This window comes from Pelecanus crispus, chromosome 1 (assembly GCF_030463565.1).
Source record: "Pelecanus crispus isolate bPelCri1 chromosome 1, bPelCri1.pri, whole genome shotgun sequence".
Taxonomy (NCBI): domain Eukaryota; kingdom Metazoa; phylum Chordata; class Aves; order Pelecaniformes; family Pelecanidae; genus Pelecanus; species Pelecanus crispus.
The window spans coordinates 92,372,992-92,398,441 of NC_134643.1; the positions used below are offsets into that span (position 1 = coordinate 92,372,992).

Consider the following 25,450-nt stretch of genomic DNA (forward strand, 5'->3'; position numbering starts at 1 on the left):
CTGCTTGATTTGCGATAAGCTTAACCCATAACTTCCTCTGTTTGAGGATTTACCATTTTGAAGGACTAATTTTGCCTACATAGTTGCCCAACTTCACAGTTAAAACACATACATACACAAATATCTTAAACACCTGCCTCATAGGCATTAACCAAGTGTACCTATACACATCTACAGATACATACCTACATACATGTGTAAATGTTGTATACCTACTTACATGTACACATACATACATGTATCTGCATACACGCATACATATATACAGTCATACAACCACTCATCTATATACAATTTAATTTTCCCTGAAACTGGAGAAGAGGCATTTCTAAAAATGTATGCATGTTGCCTGTAATGCAGCATCCCAGCAAAGAGCTGAGGCTGTCGATGTTGCCCTCCCAAGATGAAGACATGTTCTTCTGTGAATCCACCTCTGAACAGTCACTCAGCTGCGCCACCAAGGGCAGCCCTACCCCTCCCATACTGACCAATAGCTCTGTTAATATTTGGACCAGGCTGGCTCTCCTGAGCAGGATATGTCAAGGGATGGGAGACAAAGGACTGCAGGTGGGTAACAGGGTTTCCTCTATTCTGAAGCCCTTAGAAGTTGCTCAGACTTTGGCTTAGCTGAAAAGGAGAGAGAAAAAAAAAAGAAGTAAGATGCAGGAAGACCAAAGCAGTGCAAAATATCACCTCATGCTGCATTCCACCAGAAATGAGTCTCCAGCTCATCCACTCCCCACCTCTCCCTCCAGGATCCTGGGATATCCTGACCTCCATCTCTCCTGAGCGGGGTGCAGGGGAGAGGAAGATGCTCCTTGCTGCATCTCGCCCATGAGGGAAGTAGCTCAGCATTTTAAACTCCTACCTGCTCTTCTCCTGAGCACAATGAAGAGGACAACGATGAAAATGATGGTAGCAATGAAAGCTCCCACCAGTCCTTCTGATCCCGTTTGCTCTGCAGAGGAAGAGGAGGATCAGTGATGTTAGGTTGGCAGGAGCAGCTGAACAGCCAGCAAGTTGTCACAGTTAAATGAGCTCCCCCAGGAACTGACTGTGTGCATGCTCTTGTCAGGTACACAGATGTGACACGACACATGTGAACTAAAGCCACACAGACCCAGGGCCAGTTATACTGGTGGACTGATGTGTCCTAACTTGTTAAACTGCAGTTATTGCTTGCTTTTCCCTGCTGGGTCAGGAGGAGACACAAGAGCAATCTTCCATCAGCATGGAGAGTGAGAACCCCAACAGCTCCAGCAGGGAGAATGGTTTTTTTGCTATATTTCTCAAGCAGCATCAGTCTCCAGCTGAACATCAAGTCCAGCTGGGTGTCTATCTCCTTGGGGCATGGCTGTTTTCTTGTGCCTGTCCGGCAGGGTCCAGCCCATGTGCTACAAACTTTTGCTCTGTTGCTCCACTTTTGGTCATAAAATATCTTTTCCCTTGAAGGAAATGAGATACATGCCCCCAAAAGCTTCAGGGGGTGAAATAAAAGCTGAGGAAGTGAAAGGGAAAGGGAAGAGGAGGATAGAGAAGGTGGGTATGAGAGGACACCAGAAGGAAAGCATGGAGAAACAGGCAGAAGTGGTGTGACTGGGAGATTTTGATCCCTGTGGTGGGTAGATGAGGTGGGAGGAGGTCTGGGCGGGTTGAAGAACTTGCCCCTCTGCCCCTGTCACCTACCTGGTGCCTTAAGATGGGCGCTCACAGAGATGGGCTCTGCCAGGGCCACGTGTGAAACATGGCAGCTGAAGGTGGCTGGTGCCTGTGCTGTGGCTGAGCTGATGGTGAGGTAGGAGGTGATGCTGTAGGTGCCATTTTGGCTTTGCCGGTGGCTGGAGAAACGTGCATTTGAGAGAGGGATTTCTGTGTCATCCTCAGGAGTCTTCTGTGTCCAGCTCACCGAGACGTCCAGGGGGTAATAGCCAGCAATGTTGCAGGTCAGAGTAGTCGTCCCATCTTCCTCAAATGACACCACTGCTGGAATGATACGGACTCTTGGAGGCTCTGGAGGACATAAAGAGGGAATTGACTTATTGTTGGCAGAGCACAAAAGTCCCTGTCCACAAGGAAGAGAAGATGAGCTGCCTGTGACAGAGTGTTGGGAGTGATGGGGTAAGGGTGCAGGGCAAAGTTTCAGTGCCTGGGGACACAGGACTCCTGTTGCCCCCAGGCATTGCCCTTCCTCACCAGCCACATGCAGCTGGATGATGTGCTGGGCCTGGTGCAGTGGGGTGGACACCAAACAGATGTGTGTCCCTTCATCTTCCACGCTCACTCCTTGCAGGCTAAGCGATGCGTCTCCACTCCCCAGCAGTTCTGCCACATCCACGTGGACTTTTGGCTGCACTGTTGGGCCTGTGCTCCCCACCTGGTACTGGAAAAGGATACGGCCACTGCCTCGGTGCTGTCTCCTCCACTCCAGGGAGGAGAACGAAGAGCTGGGAGCCAAGGCAAAACGACAGTCAAGGGTGACCGAGCTGCCAAGATGCGTGCGCAGGGAAGTGTTGTGTGATGATGATTGAAATTCAACTAGAAACAGAAAGAAGGGCACAGGCAAGCAGAGAATTAAACAGATGTGGTTGAAGAAGGCACCCTCAGGTAGGAACTTCCCACCCAGAGGAGGAGGAGGCACAGGCACCCTATGTGATGCCCCAGGGCCCATGCGGACTGAAGAGCTGGAGGAAGCCAGCCTGGTGGGGTTAGCAGGGCAGGGAGACAGGTGGACACCAAGTACACATTATGGTCTTGAAGGTGCTTGTCATCCTCAGGGGCTGGGGCATGGGAACCCTTGAGAGGAGGCATGGCAGAGGCAATACGCATGACCACTTTTTCCCTAAGTACCAACTCCCGGCAGCCCTCAGGTCTTGGTGAGAGGTATGGGACTCCTGGGAAGGCAGGCTCCCCTCCCCTCGTGTCCCTCAGTGTTGTGGGGGCACCCTGGGCCACCTGGTCACCTGTGGTCAGCACCGTCTTCTCCTTGCTCATGGGAATCCTTAGCTTTGGGTGCAGTGTTGCATCGTGCTCCTCCTCCTTCTCCCGGCTGCCGCAGTGGGGGCCTCTGAGAACCAGGGTGACACTGATCCCGCTGGAGACCCGCAGGGTGGCCATGAACCAGGAGGTATGGCAGAGCCCGTCGCCAGCCTGCTGGAAGTTGTATGGGGAGATCTCACAGTTCACCTCCTCCCCATCACAGTCTGCGTGCAGCAGGGACTCTGCATGTGGGATGGATACCGACTGGGCTGTAGGGATAGAGGAAGAGGTTTAACCATCTGAATCCAAAAGGGAAAAGAAAGTGCAAGATGATAAGACACATTCTCTTGGAGAAGCACCATGTGCTGCAGGGGTCAGTCAGAGCCCAGAAATGCCAGGCTAGGCTTAACAGATGAAGGCAGGCAAAGAATATGAGACGTTTGTCATGACTGTCTTACATCCCTCAGCCTGTTGGCTGTATTTTATCTTGCTAGATTGCAGAGTTCACTCTGGGCAAAGGAAGCTGGCAGGAAAGGAGAATAAACAGGAGAGATTCCCTTTAGCTGTGTACGTGCTGTGTATGTGTATGCCCAGCAAGCTGTGCATGTGAAATGCCCAGTAAAGACTTGCCATGTTTATTTGGTTTGGGCCTGAATCCGGAAAGAAAGTGGACACCAAAGCATTCCAGGCAAGGAAAGAAAGGGTGACAAGAAGGCAGGAGTGGCTGGATGTACTGAATGCACACTCTATCTGTGTCTTTGATCACAGCATAGGCTTAAGTGTAGGTGTAAGCATCCTAGTGACGTACACACTTTCCACAGACACCACTGGAAATTAACCCGGTGTCTACAATGCCTGACAGTAGCCTGCCTGTAGTGTGCTTGAACTCACCCAAGCCCAGTCCATCCACACCACTTGAAAGAGAGCTTGGACCCAGGCTAACGGATCCTGCTGGGCCTTCAGCTTCCTCTCTGAAAATGTCTCAGAGCCTTGAACAAGCTTGTACTGAAGCACACGCTCGTAGATAAGCACTGTAGGCAGTGAACAAGACCACCGTGAAGTACAGGCTCAGACCTTTGCTTGACTGTGTTTGCAAAGTTACGTGCAAAGCAAGGGGAAGAGGCTGGACTGCAGGTTAGCACCCATGGGCGAAGTAAGGAGAGCCAAGTCACACACAGCCAGCCTTCTGAGCAGGACAGCTCTGCTTTGTGCCCACTTACCACAATGCTTCTTGCTAGCAAAAAACACCTGCATGACTAAAGGTGTGAACGCTCTTTACGGGTGCAATAATACTGTATAGTGGAATAATTCCTGAGTTGTTTTTGACAAAGTATTTCCCAAGAAATAGACAACCTAGGATAGCTCCAGTAGGGGAGATAGGTGCCTCAACAGGGTTTGCTAACATCTTCCACAGAGTTCCTTTCTTAAAGTCCCAATTGCTGAACTCAGGAAATCGTGTGTGAAAATTTAGTGGCCATTCAAAAACTGTCTAAACTCAGTTAAAGAAAAATCTTGTAGAAGTCTGGTGCATGTAAGTGGCCAAAACCCGTGCGGCAGCTCTCCCACCCCAGCTCTCCCACTCACCTGAGGCTTCAAAGACAATGGGAGAAGAGGAGTCAGGATTTTCCTCTGGGACTTTGTACTCAGTTACATCATCCAAGTTCCCATCATCTCTGACGCTGATACTCCTCAGCACGAGGGTAGCAGGATGCTTGGAGGACGAGCCGTCGGGGAAAAGCAGCAAGCCTCTCACATCGTCCTCCACATAGGAGCAGCCCAGGGCGATGTCCACCCTGCGAAACGCAGGCGCTGGTGTGGGCGATTGCACTGGCCCTTTAGGGAGGGAAAAGAACCGGTTGAATGCATGAACCACACTGCAAAGAAAAGCGAATGAGTTTCTCTGGGGGTAAATACTCAGGAGGCTGGGGTCTGGCTGCCACTTTGGGGTTGTTCTCCCAGCGGACCCCTCTAGCCCCGTGCCACCCTTCCCTGGCAACAGCATTAAGCTTTAGGCAGGCCCTAGGAGGGGTGGGGTGGGGGTGCGTGAGCGCAGGAGGAGCCCCGGCCCCGCCGCTCACCCGCCTCCAGGGCCAGCTCGGCCCCGCACAGCACCAGGGCCACGCACAGCACCAGGGCCCCGGCCATCCTGCCCCGGCCCCCGCCAGGCCCTGGAATCCCCCCGGGAACCGGACCCGGGCCCGGCTGCCGGCAGCAGGGCGGCCGCTAGTTTCACTTTCGCTCTGGCAAAGCAGAAAGAGAAAGAAAAAAAACCCCAACCCAACCCTTAAACGTGTTAACTCTTGCTTTGCCGAGCGCAGGAGACTTGAGGCAGCAGGGAAGCGGGGCGCGATCAGCTGGGATCGAGGGGCACCCCCAAACCTGCGGCTGGGTGGCTTTTGCGGGTCCCTCTTTAAGTCTGTATTTTATCAGCCCTTCCCACCGCGCCTCTGCGTGCAAGCTCATCTCCTCTGGACCCGCTGAGCAGCCTCTGAAAGCAGCCATATCCCTGCCCACCTGCTTTTTAGAAGACTTTAGCTTTGTGACAGACTTGGAGGTTGAAGCTGGTTTGTTTCTCCCCCCCTCCCAGCAAAACCTTCTTCAGCTGCATGGAAGCCGGTTTGCTCTGTGGCAGCGTGAGCCACCCCCCTGAGCCCTGCCAGCCCCCAAGTCAGCCTTGGCTTCGTGGGAAAAAACACGAGGGGAAGAAAAACCAAGCCACGAGAGAGGAAATGGATGAGCTCTGATGGTATTTTAACTACTGCTTTTCCCCATCTTTCAGACACATGGAGAGAAAATGGCTGCTTCTCTGCTGGTCTGTTCCTCTCTTCACAGTCTTGCTAGCCCTGCAGTAACACAACTTTCCCTTGCTGTGGCCTGCTATAATCATGTATACACGCTTGCAGGAAACCCCAGCCCCAGCTCTTCCAGTACAGCTTCCCGACGCCCAGCCCAAGAAGCACCTTGCGCTGGCCAGATACGGGTTCTTGATACAGACTTACCCCTTGCACCCCAATCCCATCCTCGCTCACCACTTCAGTCCTACTTAGAAAAGCCTCACAAGGAATATTAATTCTTCGTGCTAAAGTTATACTTAGGAGCCCTGAGCTGTCAGACATGGCCAGCCGCTCTGACCAGCTCTCCCACTGCCTCACCAGGGTAATATCACACACCTACCAGCACACCCTGTGAGTCCCTGCATCTCTCTTCAATCTGAGATGCACTCATCCCTGCTTCCCTGGACCTACATGTTATTATCCGGCATTATCTGTGCCCTCAGAGGGCACCCACATATTCCCGTCAGCCAATGATGCAGAGCACAAGCATCTGTGCAACTCCTTCACTCCAGGCAAATGCAACAGAGCACTCTGCTCAGGCAAGGCTCCTTTCTCTGATTTGTTTTTATACCTGCGCCAGTGGAGCCAAAACTGCATTTCAGCAGATTTGCCCATTAGCTCTGTTATGCAGAGGAGCTGGGAGAGGTCTGCAGCCCACTGTGCTGTGGCTGTGAAACGAGTTGTGGGTTATTGCCTGCAGAAAGGCTCCAACACAGCAGTTGTGATAGACTTTGTTTTGCAGAGCAGTAAGCCACTTTTGACTGTTCCCTGTAATCAAATCCCTCCAGGTGTCTGCTAAAGCTGGGACTCTCTTCCATTCTCCGGAGCTGCAATCCATTGCACGCTGGATCAGGCTGGCTGAAAGGAACAGCTCTGGTAAAAAGTTGTGCAACTTACCAAGCTAGCTAGTAAATATAACTTTACCATGTAGGTATCGTGTTGAAGAGAGCCATTCAGCGACGCTGCAACTGCTGGGAGAGGGCTGTGTATCTGTTTTCCTATGCAGGGAGATGAAAACCGGTTAAATAACTATGTGATGACAGATAAGGAGGTATCGATGAGCAGAGGCCTAGACAACAAGGGGAAAGAATATAGTAATTGTGATGAGAGAAGCAGCAGCAGACAATAGTGGTAGCCAAAGGGCTATCTAGTTCAGCTGAGAGAAGCAGCTGAGGCCGGGGAGGCAGATGCCTGTGTACTACAGGGAATCTCAGGTGATGCTGTGGAATCAGAGACGTGATGGTGGGAGGAGACCTCTGGAGGTCTCTGATCCAACCTCTGGCTCAATCAGGTCACCATAATTTTGACTGACCATGTCTGCAAACCCTCCAAGGGTGGAGATACTGCCACCTTTCTGGGTACCCGTTCTAGTGCTGCATTACCCTTCTGGTAAAGAAAGTCATTCCTGAAGTTCAGCCTGAACCCGCCAAGCTTCACCTTGTTGCCATTGCCCCTTGTTATATGGCCTGCTACTACTGAGAAGACTTTGGCTCCATTATCTTTGTAACTACCTTCCAGATGTTGGTAGGAAAGAAATATGAGCAACTAACACGGGGTGTAAACTAGCTATCATGCAAGCAACAGAAATATGGTAGAATAACAGTCATCCCTGGTATTAAAATATTCTGCTGTTCAGGACTCATAGAAAGGAAGATAAAAATAGTGCATTAGCATCACATGAATGATGTTATAGGTTGTTGAGATGAAACTCAGAAAGTTAAAAGAGGCTTTTCTTTGGTGCAGCTCAGAGTCAGCTGTGAACTGCTCAAGTTCATAACTGATATGTAGGGAGAGAGCTAATATGAAAATAAATAAATCCTAGTAAGAACTATGCTGCCATGGGGAAACTAACTTCAGAGTTATGGACCAGAGAATAATCTCTCATGATCGTAACAGGCCTTAGGCCTATAATTCTCAGTATGACAGATGCCAAATTCCTTCACAAAACCATCACTGAACCTACAAAAGATTGTTTAGTTGTAAATAGCAATTAAGTCATAGAGCAGGTGGACATCAAAAATAAATTTGGAGCGTGTGATCATAATTTCCTTACATATAAATTAAATGGGAAGCTAAATAGGAATAAGCCTGTATTGTACATGCAGACTTTGTTTCAACAGAAATTAAAACCCAAGGAGTTAAGAAGACTCTCTTAACATGAACTGAAGCCGTAAGGAAACTGGATCTGAAAGAATCCTAGAATTTCTGAGCTGCACAGTGACTGTGGAACTTGCACCCCAAGTAAAGAAGCAAAAATCCCTCCATAGCTACCTGGATGAACAGTCACAAGGTGAAGAGAAAGGAGAGAGATCAGCAAAGATAATTCTTCTTCAAATGTTTGTAGATATAATGTAACATCAATCTGGAAAATGAATTTTTAAAAGAAGAGAATGTTTTTCATACAAGTAAATAACTGAACCAGGAAGGAGAAAGTGGCTATGCAAAGAGGATGGGGTCAAAAATAAAAGTAATTGTTAAAATTAAATAAATATAAAATAAATATAAATAATAAATACAAATAATAGTCTTCAACCAGGAAAATTATAGTGAAGAGTGGAGCAGAGGAAAGGAGCGTAATGAATATGAGGGTACAGGTACTACCACATCTAATTGGAAAGCAAAGCAAACATTAATGGGATGAAAGTAAGAAAACAAGCTAAGGACTTGGATTTTTTTAAACCATAACAAATTTTATTCTTCAGAAAGCAACAAGGAGTGACAGAGTTTGCAAAATAACAAACACTGTTCAGATAAACTTCACCTTATCTGTGCTCACTCAGTTTTGGGAGCTGGAGACCCAGCAAGCAATTTCTCCCTCCAACCCAGTCTTATGGTACGTGTCAGTAGGTGACCTACCCTTTCACCCCTTAAGAATTATCATCTGCTCCATGTTCATGTGTAACACTGATTGGGAATTTCCAGTCCCTTCCTCAAGGAGAAGCATTTATCCAGAAAGTCTGTTGTTGGCAGCAAATGATGAGACTACAGGAACATAAAAATTTGTGACCCTTTGTGGTTTTACCATGGCCTCTCAGCTCACATTCCAACAATCTGTTCTAACCCAGAACAGAGGCTGTGCCACAGAGTGTGGTCCACTGTATAAATTACAATTCAAAACAGAATCTGCATTTCACCGACTTCACCAGGCTCATCCAAATATCTTACTTTGTCAGTAGAAACCAAATAAAATAATCTACACTGTCCATTCCCCTTATGTCTCTGCTGTCCTAAATGTCACTCCTATTCTCCTAGTATCTGAACCGTTTCCTCCTAAAACATTTGCAGCTGCATCACCTCTTCCACATCCCATTTCCCTTCATTGGTGTGCCCTTTTACCGTTCTCCACTTGCCTCTCCCCATGACACCTACAATCAGGCAGGTCTCCTCTCTCCAAACCCGTTACCTTTCCTGTTTCCCGTCTTTCTGCTCTCTTGTCCTGAGCCTTTTTGCCCTGCTCTGACCTCTCCGATTTCCACGATGCCATCATTTCTGTTCCCATTCTTCCAACAAGTGGAAACACTGCAAAACACATCAGCCTGGCTTGTGCAGAGTATTGCTCTTGCCACGCACAAGACGTGAGCAGCACAAACGGGAATAAAACTGTGAAGGTCTGGAGCATGTGATCTGGACTGAGAGAAATCTCAGCTGCTGGACTGCGGTCCCCTTTTCCAGTTCAGACCCTGCCACAGCAAAAGACCTGTTTTGAAAAACACCAAATGCCCAGTTTCTTCTAATAAAATCCCTCAAGCTGAAATTTAGGGAGAGTTTTAACTTTCCATTGGTCAAATCACAAGCTTAAACTAGGAGCCTAAGGACCTGCTGAACACAAATTGAAGCCTCTTGCCTTTTAACTAAGCTGGCATTGTCCTCATCAAGATGAACAGTGCATGCAAATTCGGTTCCTTGAAGCTCTCCAAAGCTTCTGCTGACTCTGCTAATGAGCAGGACCATCAACACTGAGCTAGCTTGGCATACATCCTCTGATTAATTAAACTGCATCTGACACCAGCCCACAGCTCTCCACTGGTGTTAAGTGTGAGATAAAGTAAGAAGTGGATACCAGCCGGCATTTGCCAGGTGGGTACGCACCGGTATGAGGGTGATCTCCACTTCCCTGTACAACTTTCCCTATTGCAGGGTCGGGTTAACCAGACTAACCTGAAGATGACTGTAGATTTTCTCCTTCTACTGTATATGCTGAATGTTACTTAACCAAATTTGCAGTTTACAGAAGTATGCATATATATTGACAGGGGCAAATTTGTCTCTTTCTCTCTCTGTGAGTTAACAGCCTGTGTCTCTCCAGCCTACCCTATAGCAGTACCAGAAGGAAAATGATCCAGTCTCCTAGACGTTGAATATACACCCCAGCTGATCCCCAGAGGTAGAGGTTGCGACATTCCTATCTCTGACCCGCGCCCTGAACTGCCACATTTGCAAAGGTTGGGTCCTCCCTGCAGTCTGACTCGGGCACCTCCTGCACAGGGAAGAAGCAGGATCAGTGGTAATAAGGCTGGAACTGAAGTCATGCAATCTCCAGGAGCAGGGAGATACAAGAACAAAATCCTCTGGCATCGACAGAAGGAGGCCAGAAGCGGAATAGCAGTGGTGCCGGTGACACCGGCACTAAAGGTAAAACAAGCCAAATCATACCTAGCATAAGCCACAATTTCAGGGCAGCTACACCAGTTTACAGCAGCTAAGTGCCTGATCAGGTGAGAGATGGTTCACAGGTTGAACTAACTTTTTCATGGTCTCTTATTCCAGCCTTGAACACTGACTTACCCTGAGACCTTATCATTCCCCTCTCTGTGAACCTCATTCTCACCTCTGTCAACTTTCCTGTGTAAAACAGAGTGATAATATTGGGTGACCTATGTTATATGGGATGTTTTGAGGACAGGGAGTTTTTGTAAGCGACTTTAAAGGATGGCCAGTTTGGTTTTGCACAGTGGCTTAAGCCACAGGGTGAAGGATCAGAGCACCCAGCTTTAACTGCTCCTGACCCAGCTTAGGTTCCCTGTATTCATTTGCTTCAGTTTCCTCTGCATAAAACTGGGACACTACTTGTCATGTTTTCCACAGGACACCTGTGCAGACAAATTTATTCTCATGTGTAAAGCATTATGAAACTTCCCAGAAAGGATCTCTAGGGACAGGAAACAGAATAGCTTTAAAAAATAAATAAATCTGTAACTGCTGCTACTCCTGCTCCTGGGACCAGTCCACTGTCCCCACAACTCAGACGATATGCTCCTGAGGGTGCATGTCTGGAGAAGAAAAACATCCTCGTATGGTTATAAATCTCACAGGGACCACTTAAGCTGCAAGTGTAGACAACAACAAGCTGCACTCATCATGGTTTCAGTCACCATACAATTCATGCCTTTGATTACCAAGTGCTCAGCTCAGGTTCATCAGCAACCTTTATCGTTAGGAGAGGGCTCCTTCTTGCATAGCCTACCTCACCCCAGATCTGCATCGAGACTGGGGATGGCAAGTGTAGGTTGTGTCCATCCACCTGGGCCGGTTTTCATCTGGCCAGCCCAGGTGAGGAGAGCAGTGGTCCAGGCCAGCAGACGTCCCAGCTCCTGGCAAGGTCCTCCTGCCTGAGATGGTGAGATGAAAGCCAGACCTCATGTCCTGAGCTCGCACTTCTGACTATGAGCTTAAAAAAGAAAGGGGTGTGATTTGGCACCGCTGTGGCTGTGCAGCAGCTGGAAGCTGTCAAATCAGTTTATGGCCATTTCAGAGGAATCCCACCCACCACCACAACTATGGCATTTCTAACTAGTGCCTCTGAAATGGGTTTAAGTAGCGTCATAAGACAGACACTGTTGTTGACATGCCTGCTTTCTCTCATCTGCTGCCTCAACAAGCACATTCTATTTTTAAATTAGTGTATTTATTAAAAAATCAACTAAACCCTAATCACTCTTCTGCTCTGTAAAAAAGAAAAAATTCTTATACTCCAGCCCATTTAACTGAAGCAAACATTATCTGTACTGTTACTGAATGGGTTACTGAATGCCTTTTCTTTTACAGAAAAAAATAAGATCTTTCTTTGACAAATTGTTTACAATTGCTTAAAATTACAATTTGAAGTTTACAATTGCAAAACTGAGTAGATAAGGCTTTCTAAGAATGCCTTAAAATATTTTTGATGGCTTTAATGGATTTTTAAATAAAACAGAGAAAGTTACTAACTGAAAAATATGAAAAGTCAGTTGAACCCCCTAAAACTTTTTGCTATTTGGTTATTTCTAACAAAGAGCAAGTTTGTTTGGTTTGGTTTGGTTTGAATGTTCCCATGAGCTCAGCTTTAGGCTTGAGCTCAAATGCTGTGCTAACCAGGCATGCTTGCCTGAATCGGGGCCCTAAATGATGGTCTGTGGCTGTGCAGTGCATTCCTGACTCCTGATTAATTCACTTTTCTTTTGCCCACATCTCAGAACAGGTTAGCAATCCCCAGGTCTGCTGGGCAGGAGGACATTTGCCTGTGCTCCCTGAACTTGGCTTTCCAGCCAAAACGAAGGTGTTTCAGACCTAGTCGAGCTAGGTACATTAACTGCTCTTGCTTCTCTCAGGGACATGGTACAGGCACAGCAGCCTATCTTCAAGGTTGCAAAGATGCTGTTTGAAACAAGATCCTTACTGCTTTCTCCAGGATGCTGTATTAAGCAAGGAACAGAAACATAAACAGAAAGCACATGATATCAGTGAGCAGTGGATGAAGTTTTAACAATTAAATTAATGCAGGAAAAAAAAAAAAGATGCAGGAGGTTCCAAACACAACTGGGGAGAAGCCAGTATTGTACGTCCAAAGGAGAGTTGGAAGCAACAATCTTTACACCCAAATTCCCAAGTCTTCTTTTGAAGGGCCCTGAAAGGAGCGTGGCAGAGGGGAAGCAGGTTGTTCAGACTCTGCGCTTGAAAGTAGAAACCAAAGTCTTTCTAGTCTGCTCTCGAGATTCGCACATGCCTGTCAGCAGCACGGGGTCCGTCTTGTGCTCCACTTGGTAGAAGGGACAGTTCTTCAGGTGCTCCGACATGCACGCGACGTCGTTGCGCTGCCACTTGTTAACTCTGGAGAACAGACTGCTGAACTGCCAGATCTAGTACAGGGACAGGGAGACAAATTGGGGAGAAAAAACGGGAATGTTAGTAAAAATAAAAGAGAATTTTAAAGATCTAGATATGCTTATAGTGGGTGTGCATTGATCGTGCTGGACAGGCAAGTGAACATCTGATTGTGCAGGGCTGGCATAACAAGTAAAAATGGCATCTGTGTTGTTAGGTACCTCGTACTTGCTGGTTTTGCTGCTTTAGTCATCACCTGCCATTTTAAACAGGAAAGTATCCTTCTACAGTTTTTGTGCCAATCCGGTGCAGGGCATGAGGAAATCCAGAACACCTGATCACCGCACCTCTACAGAAAACTCCATCGCATGTATGGTGTGATCCAAGATGTTTATAGCTGCATCCAAGATATTTATAAAGCAGAGTGACTACAGAATGCTTGTGTGATATGTATCTCAAAGGAACCTGACTTCATAAAGACCTTCCAAAGCATCTATCAGCAACTTCAAAGTAATGAACGTTACAACACTGTTGTTATTCACTCCACCCCAGAACAAGCCTGGGAAATCTAAGGTTAAAGTTATTCCTAGGGGAGATACAAGCTTGTAAAAAATAGAAACGTGCAGTTAAAATTTTCTGTTTGCAGTAATACCATGTACCGTTTCGTGATATACTAGCATGTAGTGATAAGAGTGTGATTAAGTCACTTTAATATTTGCAGTATACCATTAAATCAAATGAATTTTTAAAGTCATAGTAGATTTCTTCTCCCTAAAAATGTTTCTTCCTGTGGAAGAAGGACAGTATGTGGATGTGCTACGCTTAATATTACCCGACCCTGTCCTAGTCCTAAGTAATCATAGCTATTATACACACTAGTCAAGAAATTCAGACTAATTACAAACAGAATGTTTTCAAGCAGAGTCTGTGCGTGGGAAACAAGATTCCTGTGTGGTCAGTACAGAAAGCTAACATGAAAAGGGTTAGACAGTCTTTAAATTCAGTGCTGGTGGTTTGAAATTGCTCTATAATAACTGAAGTTAATTGCTATATGATTGCTCAGCTGGAATTTCTTCCTTTTACTGAAGGAAGCCACATCCTCCAGTAAATTATTTCAGTGGCTAATTCCTGTTTTGGATTGGGCTAATTCAACTTGCAGCCACCAAACTTCAGTACACAGATTTTGAATTCACCACGCTTCATGGTTTCTCTTAATAAAGAGTCATAAACTGCTAAGCTTCCATTTGATAAGAATCAGTAGGTGGAGATCTTCAGGGGTCTGCTTGAAAACCAGGTCCTTAGATAATTTCTGGGAGTCTTCCCTGGGTCTCTGAATTATTTGTTCCTAGATCTCTGTCTTGTCTGCTTGGTCATGCTGGAGTCTCTCATGTTATTCTTTCAAAATGTTTCATGTTAGACCAGCTGCAAGGCTATCAGCTAGAAAAAAACCTGTAATAACTATTGTTCAACTAGGACTTAGACTGAGCTATGTTTACATACTTATTTCAGACTACCTAAACAGCCAATAGGGTGGTAATTTTCCAACAGAAACAGTGGGAGACCAGCTTTGCAGAAGGCTTCCTATTCCCGTGCTGCTCCCTCAGGTGCTCACAACCCAGTGAGTCAGACACTCATGGCAGTCTTGTGAACTACTAATCATGAAAGCCCTCGGGGGTTGATGCAAACACCTGAGCTCCTTTCACAGCCACGTCTCCTTGTTCTTTACCTTTTTGGCATTCTAAAGCATGTTTTAGTTTTGACATACCCTAGATTGGCTTCTAAAGAACAAAAAAAAGTATGAACTTCAAGTTCTTAAAAAATCCATGTGTAACCTTTAAATATCAGGAATTCTCAGTTCCCAGTGCCTAAAAACAGTGCACATGCAAATAGGTTACCCAAGACAAGCTTGGGTGGGGACTTTCAGCTAGTCAGAAGATGTCCATTTACACCTTCCTACCTTTGCTAGATGTACTACATTTTACAGCCCCGACCCGTGACAATTGTGGTGGAAATTACAACCTCACGAACCTTGCCCACATCTGCATGCTTATATGCAGCATCCCTTGCTATGCTTGTGTTTTATCTGGAGAGAACCCATGGCTGTCTTTTTCCCAGTGTCACAGTCACTTGCCTTTTTGCGAGCTTTCCACGAAGTACCGCCATGGGAATATCTTTTTTTCTCCCAGACCAGCAGGACCATTCCTCTCTCTTGAAGAAGAGTGGCACAGATGTCCCTCATCAGCACTGACACTTGCGATAGCTGAGATAAACTGAAGCTGTCCAGGAACCCTGCAATGTACTTGAGCACTTCCACTGGGAGGCTGCTCAGCAAGTCCTTATTTCTCCCTCGATTAGCCACTGTGGAATTGCACTTCCCTGATTCAGCAAGGAGGGTGTTCACCTCTGGTTTAATAGCAAATGTCTTGAGAGGCTTGCTGTATATAACCTTGGCCTTAAGTCCATCAGGGCGGAAGTGATTTTGAACAAAAGTGCATCCCAAGTAGGCCAGTGGGCAGCGATGCTGGAACCATCCATCCAGACATGACTGGATATCAGCGTGCACATTCTTGAAGTGGGATGGGAACTCGTCCCTCCTGAAGAAATGACTGCAAGTGAATGTGAAAGCTGAACTGCTTTTGTTGTGTCTTCTGGTTACAGATTCAGTGTAGAGCTCCACGTGGAGTTCTGGTGGGCTTTTTTCATCCAGAATATCTGCTAGAACAGCAGTGGAGGAGAAGGACTCCAGAGGAAAGCTGTATGTCTGTGTTGCAAAATCCATAAAGAGTCCATCGATACCCCTTGCTTCGGAGATCTCATGGCCTTTCAGCTCTTTTTCCAGTGCACACAGCAGTGTGGCTTTAACTATATTTGCCTTAGGTAGTTCTTCTAGGTTTATTCCCAGTTCTGAGGTATCCACTGACTTGTCTGAAGTTGGTACCTTGTGGCCCAGTGCATCTCCTAGTCGTGCTCTTTTGCCACAGTAACTAACTGGCACTTTGAAGGTGTAGACAGTCTTCACCTCCTGAGCTTCCAAGTTCCCATAGACAAAGTCTTTTTCTTTGGGAGTGCAAGCAGCTAGCTGGCCAAAGCGGATGAGCATTCCACCATGATGTACCAGATACATGTTGTAATCACCTACACCAACTTCCTTCTTCAGCCTCTCCAGGACCCCTTCTTGCCAGGGAGCCAGTCCTGTCATTTCTGTATTTGGTGTTACTTGTTCAGGATTTTGGTCCTTTGCCTCTTCTGCACCGTCAGGTACTTCCTTTGCCTTCTCTGTGGAGCTGGCAGCATGAGGGGCTGACGCTGTTTTCTTGGAAGCCTCCTCCGTCTTTTGTCCTGTGCTGGCTGCTGAGCCTGTTACCTTGCAAGCCAGGAGCTCTTTGCTGAAAATGTTCTCCCAGGTTTCGTAACTCCCCAGATCCATTCCTTCTTTGTCCTTTGCCAAATCTTCACGCTCACGTTGGCTGAGCTCGGACAACTGGTCGTCACTGTCTTGGGAAGCACAGGCTACTCCTCCCACAGCACCTTCTTCCCCACCCATGGCTTCCTCCATTAGCTCTTCCACTTCATCCTCTTTCCTCCACTCTGGAAAAAAGTTGGCTATTTTCAAAGTCCTGAAAAGTATCTTCTGGTCTCTGAGAGCCAAGGCTGTGTCCAGACACTCTTCGTTCAAGGTCTCCTTCATAATGTTCTTGTGGAGGGTTGTGTCTGAATCCACGTTTGGCCAGCGATTCCACTCCATCGAGCAGCAGACAACACTGGCTGGACAGACCTGGAGGTGCTTCGCCAGCTTAAAGCGGGCCATGGAAAAAGGGCAGCCGTAGGCTGAGTTGAGGCAGGAGACCTGCTCTAAGGGGCAGAGTAATTGGTGCTCCTCCTCCTTGCACATGTGGAAGGTGGCCCCGCAGTGAAAGCGGCAGCTGATCACCATGCAGGAGATGGAGGGCTCAACTGGTGCGCGGCAATGCCGGCTGAAACATCTCTCACAGTGCCTGTGCTGCCCAGGGGGAGCTTTCTGAGCCTGGTGCTGTGTGTAGCAAAGACAAGAAGACAAAAGTTATTGCCCGAAGCAGCAAGGATGACCACAGACCCTCTGTGCCCATGGCTGGTTTCTACGTGTTACGTGCTCACATGCAGTTCTAGCGGGAGTAAGGCTGTGGGCAAATGACTGCCAGCTCCATACAGTCACGTATCAGCACTGATCCCCACAGTACACCGTGGCCTGATAGCAGCACGGATATAGATAAGGTCCTTACTCGTTAGCCCAGCGGAGGCAGCCACGGTTTGGGAGCGAGCTGTTTTCTGTCCCAGTATTTACACTGGGTCTATCTATATTAAGCTGCTGAACTCAAGACTGCCAGAGGCACAGTGAGGGAGCTGCCCACTTCTTCAATGCTGTTTGAGTAGGAAACATGACATTTCTTTTTCCTCTCTAGAAAAATTAGCTGGTCATTTGGCCTATGTGCCTTGTCATCCTCTCATAAAGACATGAATGTTGCACAAAGGAACCTCCCTTTGCTCTACACCAGCAAGGCTGAGAGTGAGGATTATCTTCATGCTCCCGGTTCCCAGTGTGGAAACCAGCCTGGGTAAAGGCTTTCCTGATTTACTCTTACAGTCTTAGATGATGCCTGCATGTCATGGAACAGAGACTGTGGGGGAATTTCCTTCAGGCTGGTTATTTGCCACATCTACTTTCAGGTGTCAAAACCTGGAATAAGGTGATGCCTCAGTCCGCGTTTTGGAGAGAAGCTCCAGAGTGCAGTGGAGGCTTGTTGCAAGGTTATACTCACCCAGTTAAATAAATTTTCTTTCCCTTTGTTTTACAAACTGCCTTTCACCTTTCTTCCCCTTGCTGTCACCAGTGAATGCCGAGTAGCTAGGAAGGAGGAGAAGAGGGCAGGTATGGTTTACCTCATGCTCTGCTTAGCACCACAGTGTGCAGTTAGGGCAGAAGGGGAGCAACAAAGGTCAAACCTCAACAGCTTTTCCCTTCCTGTGAGGGTGCAGGGGAGAAGTCAGCCTGAGCATGCCTTTTATAGGGTGTCTCTGAGAAAGAAACCATTTTCTTCCTTTGAGATTTTAGAGCATGATCCTACAAAAACCAGTCACTACTGCTCTGTTTTTTCAGTTAACCCTACGTACTTCTGACAAGTCAATGTCAAACACTATACGGAATGAACAGGTGATCCTGAGCTGATCATATTTTAGATTCAGTTTATGAAGGTGTTAGTGACACCACAGGGGGCCAGAAAATAGAGAAAGAGGTCCCAGGCAACAAGTAATGAACAATACCAGTCTCTGTTTCATAAATTCAGCTGCCACCAGGCAGCTCCATGAATTTAATGTTTTGCCACTGACAGACTGGATTAAGAGAACAAGTTGAGATTGCCAAACCAAATGTTTCAGAATTTCAACCAACTTTATTATATAAACAGGTTAAATGTTTTCTTAAGGAAGACTGCATTTCCGTTCCCACACTTCTATATTAATGCTGTTTCAAAATATATATAATTTTTTCCTCTCCTCCCCTTAAAAACCTTTGATATAAAAAGGACATACAATTTTCCTGAGGTCCAACAACAAAAAGTGCAAGTACAAGAACATGATGTATGAAGATCCTTATATAAAAAGTTATCACTACCAGATTACTAGCTTTGTGTCACAATGAACCATTGGCTTTGGTTTCATTATTGCATTTTTTGTTCTTTCCCAGTAAGTCAATTAAATCAGCTTAATGCAGAAATAATGCACTTATGAGGCCTGCTTCCAAAAGTTCTTAGTACCCCTTACTCATAATATCTCTACCCTTGCAATAATTCCTGGCAATAGCTGCTAAACCTTCCCAAAAATGGGAAAACAGAAGCACAAAATCCAACAGCAAGTAAATGGAGATGGCACGAGGCATGCCTTCTGTTGTAAATAATCTAAGAACATAAGAAATGACATTCTGGGTCAGACCAGTGGTCCACCCAGCCCAGCAGTCTTCTTCAACAATGTCCATAAGAGATGCTGTTTAGGGGGAATATGTAGGATCTCCTGTGGTCCTTTCCCCTCATACAAAGCTGTGGGATTAGAGAACTAGAGGCTGCTCAGTCACTATTTGGAGCTACTTCCCTGGATAGCTTCAACTGGTATCAGTAACTTGGCCCAAAGAAGAGCTGCTGCAAGTAGACAAGTCCTGACTTCTGGCTCTCCGCTCCTTGCTGTAGGAGCTGCATTCCAGCTTGGTTTAGCCGACTGTGAATCTTTGTGGATGGGAAAAAGCTAATGATAAGGAGGAACTGGAGTTCTGTTTCCAAACAGCACCCAGGGCACTTTTTTTTTTTTTTGTGAAAATGAGAAAAAGATTTTTGACAAGTCTTCCCACCACACTTTCTATGCAGTAGGGACTACCACAAGCCCAGCAGTCTCCCATTTGGCTCTGGGAAAAAATAGACATTGTTAGTAAAATAGTTTAGACTTTGTTTTTTTTTTCTAAGGTTAAAGACAATACAGTAGTGTCACTTCCCTAGATGTGAGTGCTTTTGCAACCCCAGACTTAATTGACCTAGCCCTGAGGAGAGCTGTGCTGCCGAGGAAGTAGGCTCAGGCTCAAGGGGAAGAGATGCCACCTGAAGCTGCTTCCCCTCTGTTTCCTGAAGGTACTAACTTCTCATCTTTCACACTTTCACACCCTGGCAATGCAAGTCACGAACAATGCCAGAGAAGGAAAGATGTCTGGGAAAGGCAGTGCATGTGGGTTCCTGCAGTCACTAAATACCACACACTCGTGTTCGAATTCGATGTGCATTAATTGCTCAAGACATCTTCATTCCATCCTTTGCAACTTCCAATGCTGACCAATGCCTGTTTACACCTCCTAATGAATCAACCCCATTCCCTCTCAGTCCTGCAGAGTAAAGGAGTCCTTGGTGGTCCCTTTACCCAGGGACAAACTTACACTCTGAAGTATAAGGTTCAGGTACCTTCACCTTTGTTTGCATGTAAAGAGCTTGAGACAGCAATACAGAAAAATACTATTCCCTGCCTTGTCTTGGGAAGCACCGGATTCTGCACAGGGGTGACACCAGGGTGCTCGCCAGGGTGGCCCTAGACACATCCAGCCCTTAAATACATGTGGTTTAGGGTGACATCTGTCCTGCTTTAGGCTGTTTAGTTACATCTACTTTCATGTGGCTCAGAGAAGCAGGAGATAGAGACGGATTTATTTCACATTGGCAGCATCCTTGCTGCTCTCATTCTTGTAACATTTTGCTGCAAATATAATCTCTAAAAATAGTCCCAGCTATGACTTGCATAAGGTCAGAGGAAGGCTGGGTACATTACATCGCAATAAAAACATGAATGTGTGAACAATACTTTCCACTGCAAAAGTAACTCTGGGAGAGAAATAATTGATAAATAAAAATACATCAGTTCTCCAAAACACAGAAAGGACTGATTGCAAAGTTTCTGGAGAGGAGCCTGCTTTCATGCTGCTGTATGCTGAAATGAACCCCATCTGAATACGTGTAGAGAAAGAAAATACATGCTTTGTTTATGAAAAGTGACCACATCAGAGCATTCAGATCCAGAATCAGTCTTCATTGTTATTCAGGTATTTTTTAGTTGAGTTTACCTCATCTCTAACTTGTATATGCTGTTCTTTTCAGACAAATGATTTCTATGCCTCTCTTCTCATCTCATTGTCATATCTATGAAGCTAGAGGACAGGAAGAAGGGATAGAGAATTTTTCTGATATTTATCAGGGTTTGAATGCTTCTTCTATTCTGACATGCTGGTAATCAGGAGCTCTGTATTTTAACTGATGATCTAGTTAACTCTCTTGTTTATTTGATGGTATTATTGTCAGTACACAAACTACAACTTTCAAAACTCTGAGCAGAAAGTTTACAAATTCTTGCCTCAGTAAGTTTGATACATGACATCCAGAGGCAGGTGACACACCTCACACATCATGTCAGGTGATGAAACTTTTCTCTAAACCTGTACACTTCTTGTTTCCCTGCAACTTGCAAAATTTCCTAAGAGCTGGGTTAGAAAAAAAATCAAAATAGAAATGCTCACTTGAATCATGTTCAAGTGTGGAAAGAAAGGATGCAAATTACAGTCCACAGTCTGTCCACTTTGGTTAATCTTTATTTTTAGACTGTCATGACAGCAAATCAAGTAAGGCTTAAAAATATACAGCTGCTATTTCAACTGCAGATATGTTTGTGTCTGGAGCAGATTTGTTCGGTGACAATAACTTCCAGTTTATAAACAAATTACAATTTATTTTCAGTAAATATAGATTTAGTTCAGTTGCAGTCAATGAGCAAAAACAATACAACTGTTTTCTTATTTGGTATTAGCTATATGTGACTGATCATATGATATACTAAGGTTATACATCATATCTGAGCTCTTCTCACAGAATCAGAATCAAGGGATGCCTCCCATTTTAAAGAACCATCAAAAAGGGCCATCAGAAACCCCAGATAATTACCTTAAAGAGTGCCTCTGAGATGAGATTGCAAATGAACATACAACAATCTTTCTAACATCTACAATGTGATAAGGAGCTCTTAAAAACATCTCAGGAAAGTTTGGATCCGAATGCTGGAGCCAAGAATGTTAAAGTTATATATAATGTTAAAACAGAAAAATATTTTCAAGGAATGTGAATACTTTTGGTGAAGTGTATAGGGCAGATAGGAGATATTCTCTATTTCTTTTAATCCTTGTTACCCAGCATGTGGTGATTATCTCATTTTTATCATAATACTTAAATCCTGAGGTGAACACAGAGTTCTTAATTTCCTTACAGGGTTTTTCGATATATTTACTATCTTAGTATCTGAGGGGCTTCACAACCAATAATGAATTTGTCTTTGCAGTACTGGAGGTGCACTTGAGTTTAAAAGATACTATTTCTTCTATTTGGCAGATGTAGAATTAGAGTATAGAAAGATGAAAAGAAACAGAATTTAATATACTATTTTATATAAATAAAAATATATATACACACACCAAGCATGGAGATGCTCAGGTTCTGATGTTTCACTTGCAGTTGCATGCCTCCTGCACAAAAACCCTGGCAGAACCAACTGTAGAATCCCATTTTCTAGGAGAGCATCTAAGTCTCCTTCAACTAGAGTTTTTCGTCTCTTTTCATGCAGCATTCTTCCTCAATCATTATGTACTTAACAATCCCAGCAAGAAATCAGGCTTGGGTCTCCTTTTGCTACACAGATGTGTTTATTTCTTGTAGCTGAGGAAGAAAACACTATACCATTGGAAAAACCATACTGTACCACATTTTTCTAAAGTCCTGTCCTTCAATACAAAATAAAAAGCAAACCCAAAAATGCCACCACCTGGAATCACGGTGACCCCTAAGTGAGTCAAGCCCCACATTTTGACACCCACAGCAGGGACAGCTACAGCTTGAGCAACCGCCTTGGCGTTAGGTGTAGCAGGTCACTGTTCTTCGTGGCACGCCTGCTCTGCAGTTGCCATTCAGACTGACCTTGCATATATGTGTTGCCAGCCAAGCTTTAAATGAGTCAGGCAGTGAATATGGTACAGCCCAGGTAGGTGGAAAGGGAGTATAAAAGGTATAGATGAAGTCTTCATCAATAGCACTAATAAATTTCTAGCAAGCATGGGCAAGACATAGTTTCTTTGAGGCTCAGACTTTGAACAAGTCCACATGGGTTTTATAGGGGCACTTTGATTCCGGGACAATCCTTCTGGTGAATCTCAAATCGCCAGTATAATACATGCAGAGTGAAAAGGTTTTTCATGAGACAACTGACCTGTTAGATAAGCCCAAAGAGGGAAGGGTGAGGCTGTGACAGTTAGGGAGCTACTCCCTGTATTTTCTAGCTGGGGATCAGCTGTTTGAGCCTGTGGTGTTCCATGGCAATAACCACTAGTTCAGAATTACTGAACAGGTTGGAATTGCTTTATACTGGGAAAAAAAAAAAAGCTTTAAAATGACAGGGACAGAGTACAGTGCATTAGTCAGGCATATTCCTTGCTTTGTTTCAGAGCACACGTGCTTGTCAAGCTCCCACAGCAGCACATCAGCTTCTCTTCAGCTCCCTAAACCTGGCATGCAAGACCATGGAGCTCAGGAGAAGCTGTTGCACCATCAGGTCTCCCCCTCGTCTGGTAAATCTGTGCTGCATGCACACAGTAAAGAGGCACCGAAACTTGCTAGTGCAATTTCTGCCCACACTGGTGCTGTTATGGGAGGAGGAGGAGAGAGTTCAGAGCAGTGAGGCACGGGTAACACAGGGCATTGCTGGTAGAACCCCCACACTGCACTCCCCCCCGTGAGACCTGGACCAGCAATATGTCTTCATCCTCCCTACCTGGTGCAACGTAGCCATAGCTCACCTGAGACAAATCCACCCCAAAATTCCAGATGCTGAAAGTGGTCCCCTGGGCTGGTGGTATGGTGCAGGGCAGCCCTGCAGCACGGTCGTGTGCTGGGCATGTTGGGGAGTTGTGTGGGAGACAGGCAGGACAGGGAGAAGGGGGAGGCTGTGGCATGGAGCAGCTCTGCTGCTCCTTGTGCATGTGAGGGGTCCCCGTGCTGTCCTTGGTAGAGACACAGTCAGGCAAACTCTCACTTTGCATCAGTAACTGGGAAATGGGTTTGGTTTTGGTTTGAGTTCAGCAAGTGCTTTAAAATAACAGGTTCCAGTTCAGTTGCAGTTTGAGAAAAAAAAAACAACAGTCCAAACTCTGGTTTTTTATTTTGGGCTCAGGTTCTATTTTATACCCTGGTAACAATCTCATTAACATACTTTTCTGAAAGCGTCTTGAGATAATCAAGTGAATGGTTTTTAGCAAAACAAAAGAAACCCAGCCCAAGGCAGATGCCCCGCATAGAGAATTTCAGAGCTATTGGTCAAGGTCTAAGTCATAAAAACAAAAGAGAAAAGATTCCTGAATAAAAATTGCTAAGCAGCCACAACTCTAAATGGCACAGCAGTACCTCTAACACTTGTGATTCTTACTTCATCATCTTATTATTCAGTCTGGCCTACAAACATACAGTTTGCAGTCTGAATCTACAAAACTCACCAGATTTTAAGTCTTAGCATTTTTGCCAGAAGAGTGTTCTGGCCTCTCCTCTGGCCCTTACTATATATCCTTGTCTTACTTCTCTCAGAATTTCTTGAAAATTACAGGAATTGAATTTTTGATTTATCTTCTGTCCTGCTACTGAAGCTCCCATCTCAGAATCAGCATCTTAGTTTTTTAAAACCCCAGATACAGTGCTGCAAACTATGGCTAATCCACTGAATATATTATGGAGGTTTTTTTTTTTTTTAGAATCGCATGTCACAGAAGCGTTCAGAGTTACCAGCTGCCTCTGTTTTAGGGTGTCATTTAAGACATCTTGTGTCTGATTATTCTACTTCATCTTAATTACTAAGGCTGTTTTGAAGACGTCTTGATTTTCATAGCTCGATGCAGTAATCATTGGATTGCATAAGGTTTGACCAATAAAGACTCCAACTCTATTTACAAAGCCTTACCTTAATCATAGAGTCCCTGTGTGTGTACCAAACACTTGCTCTCCTGGTTGTGCTCAGCTGAGTTCAAGTGAGGTGGGTAAAGGAGAACTGCAGGCAAGGGAAGAGGAGAGAATGGGAGGACACGGAGCAAGCCCAGGCAGAAACATCAAGTAGTTTTGGGATGTTAAAAATAAAACCCGTGCATGTGACCGTGTAGCTCAGCTTACAGAGCAGTCTCTTCCACCGTACTTGTTAACACTGTCCCTTCTGGAGTGATACTTCACAGGGAAGATGTGAGAGGCAGAACCAATAACACTCTGTGCCCCCTGCATGAGACGAAAAGATCAAAACCCTTCCCAGAGCTGTATATCACCTCCCTGCTGCTCTCTGATGGAGGTTTGCCCTTTATGACTTAACTCCCCTTGGTGCCCACACCAGTTTGTGGTTTCTGCTGTTGGAATTGTCGCCATGCCCCCGGCTCCCGTCATCACCAACTCGAGCATCTGGTGCAGACAGCGATGGTGGGTTTCCAATTTGTCTGGGCAGGGGTGAGCAGAAAGAGAGCGGGAATGGCCCAGAGCTGAGCAGCCGGGCAGATCCACCTGCCTGCCTCCCAGGGACCCCCAGGAGACTCCCCAGCTCCAGCCCCTCCACTGCACAGTGAAAGGGTCCTACCAGCCACCGGGAGGAAGCCTGAAGGGTGCAGCTCCCAGTGTCACCCTTCCTCAGCCAAACCTGAGGAGGCAAAGGAGAGCAGTCACATTTTACCATCAGCGTGGACCCATTAAGGCATTTCATGGTGAGTTTCATGGTGAGCATTTCGTACCCATGGTGAGTACAGACATACGGGTACTACTACATGTCAGTGAGGTTCAGGGGTGCAGATGGGGCAGGCGCTGCTTCTCCCTGGTGGGTGCTCACCCCATCTGGCTGCAAAGACACCTCTTGTGACCCTGCTGCCATACGCGACCACTTTTCACCACCTCAGAAACACAGAACAACATCTTTTGGCTGTGGCGGCTCTGAGATCCTAAGTC

General features: G+C 45.9%; 2 protein-coding genes across 2 annotated transcripts; both read right to left on the reverse strand.

Moving 5' to 3' along the window:
- Window positions 1–276: 276 nt before the first annotated feature.
- On the reverse strand, window positions 277–5,121 carry TAPBPL (TAP binding protein like). The gene is made up of 7 exons (XM_075715377.1): window positions 5,055–5,121; window positions 4,561–4,809; window positions 2,961–3,245; window positions 2,194–2,535; window positions 1,687–2,010; window positions 869–958; window positions 277–627 (listed from the first exon to the last, which is right to left on the reverse strand). The coding sequence occupies exons 1-7, from the start codon at window positions 5,119–5,121 to the stop codon at window positions 587–589; spliced, it is 1,398 nt and encodes a 465-aa protein (XP_075571492.1). The 3' UTR covers window positions 277–586.
- A 7,606-nt stretch (window positions 5,122–12,727) lies between these two features.
- FBXO40 (F-box protein 40) lies at window positions 12,728–25,232 on the reverse strand. Its single transcript, XM_075710148.1, has 4 exons — window positions 25,182–25,232; window positions 24,435–24,491; window positions 15,022–16,920; window positions 12,728–12,925 (listed from the first exon to the last, which is right to left on the reverse strand). The coding sequence occupies exons 1-4, from the start codon at window positions 25,230–25,232 to the stop codon at window positions 12,728–12,730; spliced, it is 2,205 nt and encodes a 734-aa protein (XP_075566263.1).
- Window positions 25,233–25,450: the final 218 nt, after the last annotated feature.

Coding starts and splice junctions, on each gene's coding strand:
- TAPBPL (XM_075715377.1), bottom strand. CDS start 5,121: ATGGCCGGGGCCCTGGTGCTGTGCGTGGCCCTGGTGCTGTGCGGGGCC. Junction 4,810..5,054: donor CGAGCTGGCCCTGGAGGCGG/GTGAGCGGCGGG, acceptor CCCTCCCTAAAG/GGCCAGTGCAATCGCCCACA. Junction 2,011..2,193: donor CATCCAGCTGCATGTGGCTG/GTGAGGAAGGGC, acceptor TATGTCCTCCAG/AGCCTCCAAGAGTCCGTATC.
- FBXO40 (XM_075710148.1), bottom strand. CDS start 25,232: ATGCTCACCATGAAACTCACCATGAAATGCCTTAATGGGTCCACGCTG. Junction 24,492..25,181: donor TTAATGGGTCCACGCTGATG/GTAAAATGTGAC, acceptor ACTTGAACTCAG/CTGAGCACAACCAGGAGAGC. Junction 12,926..15,021: donor CGTGGAAAGCTCGCAAAAAG/GCAAGTGACTGT, acceptor TCCCTGTACTAG/ATCTGGCAGTTCAGCAGTCT.